Source organism: Chrysoperla carnea, chromosome 2, assembly GCF_905475395.1.
Source record: "Chrysoperla carnea chromosome 2, inChrCarn1.1, whole genome shotgun sequence".
NCBI lineage: Eukaryota > Metazoa > Arthropoda > Insecta > Neuroptera > Chrysopidae > Chrysoperla > Chrysoperla carnea.
The window spans coordinates 6,993,917-7,007,781 of record NC_058338.1 but is presented as its reverse complement, the minus strand read 5'-3'; the positions used below and the strand labels follow the sequence as shown (position 1 = coordinate 7,007,781).

Sequence of the window (13,865 nt, the reverse complement as noted above, 5' to 3'; positions counted from 1 at the left end):
TGCAATTCGATAATTGCTCTACATAAATATTATTTTTTTAATTTTTATTTAAAATAACCAGATTTCCATTCATTTTATCTTTTCATAAGAAAATTTCATTCGAATCAAGAAAAACCCTTCCATATATCGAATGCTCGTAACCTATTCAAGTGTTACGAATTTCTATCTTAGTAATAAAATACTCTTCGGAAAAATGTTAGGGATACTTTCTAGATTATTTGGATGTCAACAGAAATCTATGCCATTTTACACTAAAATTTTATATCACAAAATATTCCTAGGAATTATTATGGGAATCAATGAAATTATAACCCTTCAGGCTGATCGTCTTTCGTACTACAATCATTACTCAGGTGATGAGAGAAACTCTCTTGAAAAAAAGGTTTTCAAATAAGTGTGAGAGAATCTCTCTACGCGTAATCTCTCGTTCTGAAGGGTTCAGTACCAAATGAAATAGATTTTAGTTTGTATAAATTTTTTGAGATAAATTTTTTAGACCTTTTGTTAGGTGCTATTCCATTTAACGTCTGGGCCTGGTAGTGTATCACGACTACTGCAGGAGCTGTCACAGTGGTGAAGAGGAGGAGACTTTGTCTCATTTTCTCTGTCACTGCCCAGCTCTTGCCATGATGAGTTGGATTTACTTGAGCCAACCTCTCTTTGGCGACCTTTCCGACCTAACGTCCGTCGAAGTCAAAGCACTCCTGCTGTTCTTGAACAGCTCCAAATGGTTCATGAAATAGTGCTGGTCATGGGCCAATCCTTTTTCGGTATCACAACCGACCCAATAGTCTACGTGTGTCCCACCCCAGGACAGCCACTCTAACCTAACCTAGATGCTTTTCTATTAATCAAAAAAATAGCCCCCATAGTACAAAAAAACATTTTTTAAACTCCATTTTTATTTCTAAGATATAAAATTCGTAATATTTCACCTTGAACATCACGCGGTATATGTTTAATTATATCTCGGTTTTTTTAAATGTGCCATCGAGTTTTTTTCATTTTTATAAAATTGTGTTTCGGTTTAATCGAAATAATTTTCGATAAAAAATATAAAAAAAAAAAACATTTTTACGGTATCTGTTTTTTTGTTTTAAGTATAATATTTATATATATACATATATATATTTTTTTGTTGTGGCCGCGCGTATTTTTACGATTTTTTTTAAATTAATTTTTACGGTTTAATTTGAGAGACTGTGTGTGAGAGGCCAACAAAATACAAAAAATGTGTTCTAATTTTTAAAATAGTATGTGCTGATTTAAAATATTTAAAAATAACAAAAAATTTGTAAAAAAAAACTATAAGCTAAAAAATGACAAATTATTATAGAAATAATATATTTATCACTTGTAGTCGTGTCAAAATAGATGAAAATTATTTAAATCTGTCGTTTTTTTGTGGCAAGTTACCGAATTGACTTGTTTTTCTTGAATAAAAATCCTTGTAAATATTTGTAGATAAAACCGACGTACTTATAATTATGGTGTATTACTTTTAGAGCACTAAGCACGCATTAAGCCTTGCTTAATGTCAAAACGAGCACAGCCTTAAAAGATGCGTTTTTCAAAAATCAAAATGGCTTACTTTTAACAAAAATGAAACAACAAGCGTGGACTAAAAGGTAACGGATTGTTTTCGAAATGGAACGATTCTGATGTGAAAATTGGACTTTTAAGTTATCTACAATTATAGTCGTTGTATCCGTTAAGATTGGGACGCGAAAAGCCGATTCTTTGGTATGTCTGGCTTAATTATTTTCCTCGGAGAAGGGTGATTTTATTGACGAAGTCACCAAATAAGATGATTTCGTCACTCGATCAAAGTGTGCTAAGACTTCCAAAACGAGTACAGCCCTAAAAGATGGCGCTTTTCAAAAATTTTAAACGAAAATAAATATCAAACGTATACTAAACGTACACGGATTGTTTTCGAGGTGATTGATTACGATTCTGATGTGAAAATCGGCCAATTAAGTTATCTAAATTATGATCGATGTATCCAATAGGATTGAGACGGGCCTCAATCTGATCCTTGGTGTTCCACCTTGTCTTTTAACGACTTGACCTACTTTTTTCTTCGGAGAAGCTTGATTTTTATTGACAAATCCACTAAATAAGACCCAAATGAATCGGATAAATTATTAGTAACCAATTCATAATTATGTTTTAACTACATTGTAGATAGAAATTTCTAAAATTGTTCCTTACAAAATTAACTGCCATTTATAATAGTTGACCCTGCGATTAAGGTCTCACATTATTATAACGATTACAAAATTATTAATAACAAGGAGTTGCAACTCCTCCAACTGGGGATAATAATTCATTCTAATTTAAACAGATGCTGACCAGTTTGAATAGTTCCAATTTTTATTACCAGATGACAATACTTATGGTTACGATTTATCAATGTTGGTAGGTTTAAAAAGGTAATTTTAATTATCATTGGACGCTATATTGGACCGATAGTTTTAGATGGTACCAGGTTGTTTAGGCTGGATGGTACATTTGGATTAAAACATAACCTTACTGATTCGTTATTTTAACTGATTTTGACAGTAGTTTATATTGGGTGATCATAAAATCTACAATTTTGCATTTTGAAAGACGTTCTATCTAAGTATGTAGATTAAGATCCACATGTTCACAAGTATTTTCTAACAAGAAATCAATCAAGTCGATTCATCGAATTGCCACAAAAACGACGCAAAAAAATGCTATTTTGACACCACTATTGCTGTATTGTAAAAAAAACGGCAGTTGACACAACTAAGTACATCGTAAATAAAAAGTGAATTAAAAAATTTCTATTTAAATCAAAATGTTATTAATTTGTTGAGAAAAAAGTGGTATTATGAACAAAAAAAAAAAAGTTGTGATAAAGTATTTAAACAATTATAGTTTATCAAACTTAACGATTAATCGCTCCACAAAAAAATTTTAGTTTGATAAATTATAAAACATTTTTAAGAATTTTTTTCAAGGCCCATTTCAGAGTATATTGAAAAAAAAAACCTCCTTTTTTTATTTGACCCCCATGTATTGTTTGTTGTAAGAGCCCCTGAGTGCAGTCTTTGTGTAGGGATCAGCCAGCATTGCTACACCCCACCACTGACAAGTGTGATATTTTATTAAAACTTCTGTACTCAAAATTTTTTTTCAAAGACCAGATCACCTCAAAATTTTTCGTCGAAAAAAAAACTCTTTATTCATTTTAAGCCAACGATCGCAGTAAGTTTCATCTTTTTTTTACTTATTATTATTTTTTTTAGTTTTTTAAAATGAATAAAGAGGTTTTAATTAGATTAGATAGAGTTTAAGGTTTTAAATCCACCCCCCACTTCGTGATAAAAAAAACCATACGAAAACAGGATGAGTAGTTTGAATTTTGCAATTATTTTATTTGTTTTGCATTCTCCCGTCGCTAAGCTTAATTTATGCAGACAATGTGTATGGCGGCTGAAAAACTCATCTCTTAAAATCTTTAAAAAGTAAACTTATCCAAAACCTTTTTTTTTGTAACAAAAAAAACGGTGATATATGCAAATTAGAAATATTAGCAATGAATTTTTGATTTTAAACCTTATTTATAGCGGCTGGCCTCCATTACACATTGTTTGCACTCAATAAAAGGCTTAGAAAATTTTGTAAAAACACAAGAAAACACATTAAAAAAATTATGTACCAAAAGGTTTGCTGGATTTTTCAAATTTTCCTCCCTCATCCCACAGTATTTTTTTTTTCTATTCGATAACTGGGAAAAAAAATTTCGGCAAACTTTTTTTTATATAAAATTTTCTTATATTATATATAAAAATAATTAAGCTGTGCTAAGGTTAATTTTTAAAGAGAAAAATAAATAATATATACGTACATTAATTATAAAGAAAAAAAAGTATATTAGGGTACGCCTTTTGAATTAATAATTAATTTATTATTCATAAAATGTAACTTCTAAGGGTTGTCCAGTTTTTTTGAATTTCACATTTCAAAAATATTCATTGAAAAACTGGAAGTAAATTTAAATGTACAAAACAACAATTAAGTGGAAATAATTTTTTTTTATAAAATTTGATAATTTTTCCAATCAAATCCATTTCTCACATCCCCTCACCCTACCCTTTATTTCCCCTAAAGTTTATTATTATTTTTAAATAGATTTTATATATTCGTGTTGTAATTTGATCTCAAAAAACTGAATCATTCGTAATTTCTAGTTTTTGATTTGATAAATTGTCTTCCAATTGTTTAAATACCCGACACACAATAATACAGATTAACGAGAAATAACGCTAATTTTCTCTACAAGTCGCTCTTGCTTTTATAACAGTCTGAATGATTAAACTTCAGCTCGATTAAAATAAGGTAACCCGAGGAAAAACAATTAAGATGGGCTCGATCATGTCATTCGTAAAGAAGCATGAGTTGGGAAATGAATATAGGGTTAAAAAAGGAATCAGTTATATGATAGCGGATATTAAGAGGTTTAAGGGATGAATGCCTTAGTAATGTACAAAATGAGCTTAGAAAGATTTATTTGACTACTTTACTTAGTCCGAAAGGAAAAGTTATACTAAATTGTTTAATTCTTAAAAAAAAGTCAATTTGATCGATGGAAAATGAAGTGAGAAGAAGGTTTCTTCTATGGAACTGATCGAAAAGTTAAATTATGAAAAAATTGACCAAAATTTCTAAAAATAATAGCAATTTCTCAATGTGTGTTATTTTCAGCAACTTGTATGAAATCAATGCCCATCATTTTAACTAAAATGTGACTCGAATATTTCTGTCAATAAAAAACATTGATCATAACGGCCTAAATTAAATTTCCCAAACAAATCTGTCAATTTTTGGTTTTCGTTTTACCGTTTTCTCGTGCTCGTTTTAATTTTTCAATCGATAGAAAATGAATATGGAAATAAATATTTTTTAATCTTAAGTTCTGCAAAACATTCGAGGTTCCAAAAAATCAATACCGTTACAACTTGATTTAATGTAGAATTTATTTTTGGAATTGAATACACCAATTAGGTTTCCAAAAATCAAGTTTCTAACTTAATGTGTTCGGAGATAATTTTTTTTTACCTTCATTTAAAACGAATATATATTTTCTAATTAAAAAAAAATCCGTATTTCTTCCGTTTTCCTCATTTGAAATCGAACCATGCCTTTTCTTCTTCACCACGTATTTTTCACTTATTCGTAAAATATTTTCAATATTTTTTTTCAATTGAATCGGAAATAGGTTTTGTTGTGACGTTTTCCCTTTTTTTTTTATTAATTTTGTATATATTTAAAAAATAAAAAAATATTTAATTTATATATCTGCATTATACTCTCGAGCTAATTTGAAGTCTTGTTCTTTTTGTCTCGGTGTAGTGTACACTACGTATAGATAGAAAAGAAAAGTGCAAAACTATTCTTTATTATCTAAACAAAGTTTAGTACACCGTTACAAAAAGAACAAATTATGTTTTTATTTTAATTATTCAACAAACTTAATTATTCATATTAATTAAATTAGTACTATTATTAAGGAGTATACGCACAAAAACTTTTATTTTATTTTATTTCAATTTTTAATTGCACATTTTAAATCTGTTTACTTTTAAAAAATATTAAAAAAGTGTCTTAAAAATAAGATAATGTTTGTTTTTTACATTTTTTGCAATTTTTATAGTTAAAAAAAATATATCGAAAATTTAATTTATTTTAGTTTTAATGACTCGGAAATTTAATCATGTTATTAACAGTCATGTTATCCTGAATATGTGCAATTTATATACAACTAGATGACCCGGTGAAGTGTGTTTCACCTACAATTCTCATCAGCGATTATTATTTTTAATTAACCTGGAGATTCAATTCATTGATAGCTATACTATGCTTAGCAGCCCACTCTATAACCCAACTTAACATATACTTTAATCCCATCTATCGAACAGTTATTCGTCATTTGTCATACGTGAGGTACCTGGAATCCATTGGGATACACCCCCACGGTCAGACAGTGCCAAGCACCGCCCAACAAGACTCCCTTCAATAGGGCAGGTCAGTGGGATACGCCCAGTTAGTGCGTCAAAACTTCTAGTGTCTTCCGTCTCGGCTACCAAAGTCCCTAGCAGGTCAGGACCGTTACCTTGGTGAGGTTGTGATTGCAAAAAAGATCTTAATGTTTTTAACAACTGACTAAATTGAAAAACTGCATTCGACTCGATCATTTTCTAACAAATTGACTAAAATAAATTAAATTTTGGACACATTTTCAAAGAAACTTTTTTAATTAATTTATTATAAGTCTGTGTCGTATAAAATTTTTAAAATAATAGTCTAAATTTTAGTATCGTAAGATTGTTCTTAAAAAATAGATAAGTATTAGTAAAAAAAAACAAGTAGGGTTCCGTAGAAGATGGTACGGAATTCTAAAAATAATAACATTCCTATTAGAAAAAAATTTTTTTTAATTTTTATTTTCATGAGTAAATTGCAGATATGTAGAACTTTTGCAACGAGACTCAAATATGGTTAAAATTATTGATCCGTTTGTTTTAAAAATTTTAATCTTAGAAATTAGAATAGTTGCTGTATAAAATAAAAAAATATTCAAGCTGTCTTTCTTGCCTCCCCGTCTAGTGTTGTAAGTTAGTATTGCATAAATTAGTCCATAATTTAATCTAAAAGATGCAAGTCTTGATTTGTGGAATCTCACTTCAATTCCGTTATGTTTTTCACTAGATAATTTTCACTCAAAATATGAATAACAACGGATTGTTTATGTCGTTTTTCACATGATGATTCGTAAATTACATTAAGAAAATATTCGAGATTATAAGAATTTCCTAAATACCAAATTTTTCTTTCTTTCAAAGGACCTACTTCGTCTGTTTCCTTATTTTTCTGTTCTAGAACACATGCTTTTTTGCGTTGATGGACACACAGATATCAGGAAACTAACTACGACACATTTTTCAAAATTTTTCTATCAATAACGACATATGTAAAATTTAATCACAGAGAAGTTGGACCAGATATCAAATCAGAACATTACAGTTGATCCAGTAGGACGTTTCGTCCCTTTATTGAGACTTCTACAGCAACTGCAAACTATAATTATTTTTATAATTGGTGTTTGCTGAAGAAGTTTCAATAAAGAGACAAAACATCCAACTAGGTCAAATGTAATATTCTGATTTGATACCCAGTCCAACTTCCCTGTGATTCAATTTTATATACTTTTCGTTTTGGACGTGATAAAATATTTAAAATTTACCTTCATGTTATGAATTTTTTGAGAACTGAAACATTCCAAATCTTAAATGAAAATGATTAATCGAAAAGTGGCCTCATCGTCGTGACTTGAAATGAAAATTATGTAATTTACGAATCAACAGTGTAAATATAGTCTCGATTTATTGAATATGTGGATTAAACCGTGTTTTTTAGTGAAATTCAAAACGAAACAAAAAACCATGCGGTTTTTATTTTTAAAAAGTATTTGTGCTTCTCCCCTTTTCTAATCGTAAGAAATAATTAAGACTTGTTGGTTAATAATGTGTGGTGTGATTTTTTACATGTAAAAATTTTCATCGAAACATCACGTTTTTTTCCCCATAATTGAGTCTTAATGTATAAAAACAAAAAAACCAATAAATAAATGATTTTTAAGAGTAAAAAATATTTATACTGTTACAAAATAAAATCATTCTGTAGATTTTAAAAAAAAAGAATTTACTTTTTAAAAAATTCTTGAACAATTTTTATTATTATTGAAGAAAAATTATTGTAAATAAAGAGTGGCATTTTGTCGATAAAAAAATACTCGTGTTAGTTGTAACAGTTTTAAAAATGTCTGTTGTCACACCATTTTTCATCCAGATTCATTTTTTAATGTTAAACAATTGGATTTATTCAAATTAAAAAAACATGCAGTCATTGATATAGTAGACAAGCTTTCATAACGGGGTTAAGTTCTGCAAAAGTTTATGGCCTCTGGCAATTTCGATTTTTGTTTAAATATGCCAATTTTATTTATGTGCGATATATGCTATTCCAACAAGTCTGTTAGTGCGAGAGCTACCGTGCCTATTCAAACGAATTTTCTGAGAATTTTTTTAGCTATAAGTTTCATCCACAAAAATACGGTGCCATTGATTCAATTTTAAAAATTTATTTAAGAATATTCGGTTGAAACATAAGTGAGATGAATGATTTCAATTTCGCGTCGCAACCAACTCTGAGCGGTTTCACGCGATGAACATGCTTTTCATACGGGCATTACTTCAACGTACATTAGAGTTTCATTTATCACCATGCTATTCTGAACTCTATTAAAATCGACGCACCTATTGCCTTAGCCTGATTAGAATTTAAACATAAATCGTAGTGATTTTCCCACCTGTTAAAACCCACCTTGTCTAAAACATTCAACAAGCCTAAAACAGAATTTAATTTGAATAAATCGAAGAAAAACAAATTGCAAATAATCATATATATTTATATTTTTCGCATATAATCATACGTAAAAAAACACGTGCATTTTCTCTCAAATTTTCCTAATCCACGCAACATATGGATTTAAAAAAAATTGGTTGTTGGTACTATTTTTAATATAAACTGCAATAAAAAGAAAATTTGTGTTTTTCTCAATTTTGGATAAAAAAACAAAAGGATGCTTGCTTCTTTCTTTTTTATCAATTTTTTATTATTTGTTTTCTCTTATTTGATAATATAATATATTTAAAATAAAAAAGTATATTTGAATTTTATAATTAATTGATTGATTAAACGCCAATTGAAAATGTTTTCGTATGGTGCGTATATTAGTTACAATATAAAAAAAAATAATTATGTATATATATTATATAATATATTATATAAGAATTTATATTATATATATAATTATATATACAGTAAATAGAATTATACTGTTGTCAACAATATATATATAATTTAAGTATATAATTATATATAACTGAGAAATATAAACGTATTAAAAAACTTTTTTTAATAAAATATTTTGTCGATTAAATTATTTTTTATTTTATTTTTACGAATCATTTTTTAATTTTTTTTTTTAATATAACGATGAAAACGAAAAACTAAATATTTAAAATGAAACATAAATCCTACAATAAAATATCAAAGAAATTTGGACCCTTTTGGGCCGAGCTCCGCGATACCCAATATGTCATAATTATAATTTCTTATAAATTTTTTTAAATTATCGTTTACTCTCATCATATAAGATAAAATTTCTTATGTTTTTCTGCAATTTTAAAAACAGAAAATTGTGCATTATAGAGAAAACATAGTTCAGTCTAAAGTTATCGGAGTAAAATTTCCGATCAATTTGTACATTTAAATTTTTTCTTACCTATTATATATTTTTGTATGTTCTTTTCTTAAAAACTGTGCATTTTAGGGAAAAATACTGCCAATAATAGTTGTGAAGCATACAATTTCCAAAAGATCTGTATATTTTTATCGTTCCAAATCTTTCACAACTTTTATTAGAAGTATTTTTTCCCTAAAATGCACAGTTTTAAAGAAAAATTGAAAAAAAAAATCACGGAAAATCGTACATTGATATACATTTTTCAGGAAATATGAAAGATAAGAAAAATTTTATACAAATTGATCGAAAATTTTACACCCGATAACTTTGAACCGATCTAATTTTTCTTTAAAATGCATAGTTTTCGAAAAAATTGCAAAAGATTGAGGAAAAACGTAGAAAAATAATTGACAGGCGTTATAAAACATTTTTTTTTAAATTTTACACAATGGAAAGTAGTGTTTTGTTTTCGAAAAAATTGTTCTACCAGCGAAAAAATTCTTATTTTGGCTGATTTTTTTTCGAAGAAAGCTTAAGACATTTCATACTTGAGTTTGAAGAAATATATAGCCTAGTCGTCTAGCTGGGACAATTCCGTTCTTTCGAATTTTTAAATTTCAAGTGTTATGGATTTTGTATGAAGAATCGAATAAATTCGAACACTTATAACTTATTTGTTTCATTTTGATTATTTGAATTTCGATCGATATAAAATCGTATCTATATTATTGGTGATCTGGTCTGGTCAAAAAAAAAAAAATAGTTTCTAAGATGAAATTATGTGTAGCTGTGCTGGTTTTGATTCCATCTGTTCGATTGTTATTATGTGTGAATATTTTTTAAAGCTTTAGCCGTTCTATTACGTGTTTTTAGGTCGTGAAAGTCGTCCTCCTAGAAAAAAAACTAAAAAGCCAATCACGAATAATCCACCAGTCAATCAAATGGTGAGTTAATTTTTTTATATATCAATCATGTTTTTAATTGTTATTTTGTATTATAATTTTATACAGGGTGCTCAAAAGTTATAAAGGATAACCTGGAGTCCCAGAATTTAACCTGCTATAAACAATATGAACTTTATAATAACTTTATACAGGTTTTCGGTATGTTTAATACCCAGCTGTATCCAAATTTTTTGGGCACACTATATATTAAATAAAATTTATTATAAGTTGGTCCAAAAATGCATCATGCTCATTGAGATTTTTTATTAGAATGCCAAGATCTACAAATTATATGAACAAATATGACATTACACGATCTTTTACGAACATTATCGGGCTTTAACTTTATCGGGCATTTTCGTTTGTCGTTCTGGTAAAACTGTAACCTGTAACTTATATATGATCTTTCCATTTTTGTCATAAAAAGAAGATCCCAATTAAGTTTGATTACGACAATAAATACAGTTTATCCACTCGAAACCTAAAGTTAGCTATACAATTTGTAAAAAATTTACCATAAAATATTGGATAATTTCTGTTCATGATACAAATTTCAGAAACCAGCAATAACTACGATAAACAACACAGTTCCACATAATACTCCAACCATTGTAAACAGTAATTCTACGGCTCCAAAAGCGACAACGATATCGTCAACATCGGTAACAACTACAGTAACACCAGCGGTGACACGTAAAACATCTGTCACAGCGATATCCACAATCAATAATAGTAATTCGATCAATACGACACCAATCACGACAAAAAACAGTGTACCAGGTCCGGGTCCAACGGTCGAAGTAACAAAACCACCGACAATAACGCCTACCGTGTCACAGATAGTTCCTCCTCCAAGTACTCCCGTAACAAATTCAATTTCCTCCATACCAACACTTCCAACAGCAACATTACCAGGAACCCATAACAATAGTGTTTCTGTAACGCGTCCTTCCACAAACACAACCCCATCGCCAATACCTCCAACCATAAATAAATTACCCCAACCATTAGCAAATAATTTTAGTGATCCTTTAGAGGATTCTTTACGTAGTTTGGAACATGATTCCATTAGTAATCCATTAGACACGATTGTTCCAAATCCTTCGTTTCCCAATCCTGTAATGCATTCAACTCCTATAATGCAAATGAACAATATCATGTCGAATAATTCATTACATCGTGGCTTACATAACCAAAATTTATCCGGCAATGAAATGTCATCGATAATGCCGCCAATAACTAGTGCACCTACCTCAAACATGATGCATTCCAGCAATAATGGTTTTGGTGGTATCAAACAGGATATGGATCTACCATTAAACAATAATAATGGTTTAGCCATGAGCGGAGCAAGTAATCCAGCTGGAGTAGGAGTATCCATGAATATGGGTGGAATGTCAAGTATATTTGATCCAATTCCAACCGTTCCCACGCAACAAATGCCGTCCATAAATCAAATTCAACCATTAAAGAAGGAAGATAAACCGTTAATTACTCCAAAACCAATTGAGGAGCTAACGAATCCTGTTCCTTCAAATTACTTACCAGATAATAAAAAATCTGTACATAGTAATAATCCCGATATACAGAATAAAAATAATAATCCTGGTGCAAATTTTGTATCAGCATTTAAAACAAAATCTGATATTAAAAATGCTACGTCTTGGTCGAATATTATTGCGCAAGCAAATTCACCACAAAATTCAAATTTAGCTGGCGGCAATAATAAACAGCACAATATGCAAGATAGTTTTCAAGTATTTAAAAACAAAGCGAAACAGAAACAAGATCAGCAACGTGCGCTTATGGAACAGCAAGAACAACGTCGACATCAAAAAGAACAAGCCGAACGAGAACGTTTACGTCAAGAGAATGAAAAGAAACGTGAGAAAGAGGAGGAAGATGCACTTGAGAAAGTTAGGTTAGTCATTAAAAAGTTCAATTTTTTTTTAAATTCAAAAGGTACTTCGAAAACGACTCCTTTAGGGTTATAATCGCCAAAATCTAAAAATTTTACGGATTTTTCGATTTTTGACAAAGTTGCGTTCAGCGCTTGAGGCAGAATACTGTGTACTTTCAAACAACAAGGTTACTGTATTAATTATCTTTGGGGAAATAATAGTGCTCAACTTCTTGACTTTTGGATTTTGGACAAAAGTGTATAAGGCACTTTCGACTTAAAATTTTCCAAAGAATACACTCTTAAGCTATGTCCATCGAGTCACGGGACACCCTGTATAATGAAGCACCTGTATTATTTATAAATACAGGTGCAGAAAGAGTATAGTTGCCATAAACTCTTTTCTACTCCACTTTGATCTGGTTACAATTAAAAATGATGTTTTCAAGTGATAGAAAGTTAACTCAATTTTTTTAATACAGGAAAGCTGGCGTTGTTGAATCGCAACAACAACCGTTAACACCAACACGTGTGAATCAATTAAAAGGTTCAAATGACGGTGGTAGTGTTTCACCACGATCAACAACAATGCCGCCACCAGCATCACAAGACGCAGCAGAACGAGAGCGACAACGACAAAGAGAACAAGATAGACGAAGGAGAGAAGCGGTAAATCTTTTATTTATTTATTTCATTAATATTTACAATATTACATTAAGACATCTGAAATTATTTTTACCCGATTACCCCAGAAAAAGGCAGGTGCGATTTGTTTTCTTATTCTACCAGAAACCCCTTGTATTTATTTCACCCTAAATTATCCATGCCTTGCAAAAGAAAAACTTATCTCATATTAATCGAGGTATTAAAACCGAAAAATGACCAAAAGGAATTTAAAATTTTATTGATTTTTAAATGAAATTTTTTTTCATGGACGGTTTTTTTCAGGCAAGCTGATTCTGATACTAATTTCGATTAGCTAACAGATTGGTGAAGTTACCTCATCAAATATGAACAGATAAGTCAATATAAGTAACTACAACGATCTGTTAGCTAATCGAAATTTTTATCAGAAGAAAGATAATTAATTAAAACAAACACTTTTCGATAGAAAAAATTTTATAGGCATGTTTAAAAATCAATAAAATTTCATAAAAAATATATCTCAACTAGTTATCAAATGGGTGAAGATCGACCTTATACCGTCTCTTGTACTATGATTTTTTCGTAAATTTCCAAACTTTTTGACTAATCTGAATTTTTCCTACACCCTCATACGAATAGTTTGCGCCCTGCTCCGTAAAAATCGAATGTGTACTTTTAAATTCCGATCACAAAAGTCTTATTTCCTCAACTAAAATTACAATAAATTAACTAATAAAAAAATTTTTAGATGGCGGGTCAAATAGATATGAATATGCAAAGCGATTTAATGGCTGCTTTTGAAGAAACTTTGTAATGTTAGAGTGTACATATTAGCGACTAGTCAAACCTAACAAAACTTTAAAAACAAACTTTACTAAACATTTTTTTTTAAATCAGTGAACCACATAAATTATTATTTAAAAGAAATGACGATTACAAACAAAAAAACAAACTTTTGACGACACATTTTAAAGTGTATCAAAAAAAACAGACTGATCTTATTAGAGAAAAACCACGTATAAAAACAAAACAAAAC

At 29.4% G+C, this 13,865-nt stretch overlaps 1 protein-coding gene across 9 annotated transcripts in view; it reads left to right on the top strand.

Annotated features, from left to right (window-relative positions):
- The window catches only part of LOC123292316 (bromodomain-containing protein 3-like), a 29,881-nt gene extending 16,016 nt beyond the window's left edge, over nt 1-13,865 (top strand). For all 9 annotated transcript variants that reach the window (XM_044872922.1, XM_044872921.1, XM_044872925.1 and 6 more), the window contains 4 exons: nt 10,214-10,284; nt 10,842-12,205; nt 12,667-12,853; nt 13,578-13,865. In XM_044872922.1, coding sequence (XP_044728857.1) covers nt 10,214-10,284; nt 10,842-12,205; nt 12,667-12,853; nt 13,578-13,643 — 1,688 coding nt within the window. In that variant the 3' untranslated portion in view covers nt 13,644-13,865. The remainder of the gene's footprint in view (nt 1-10,213; nt 10,285-10,841; nt 12,206-12,666; nt 12,854-13,577) is intronic.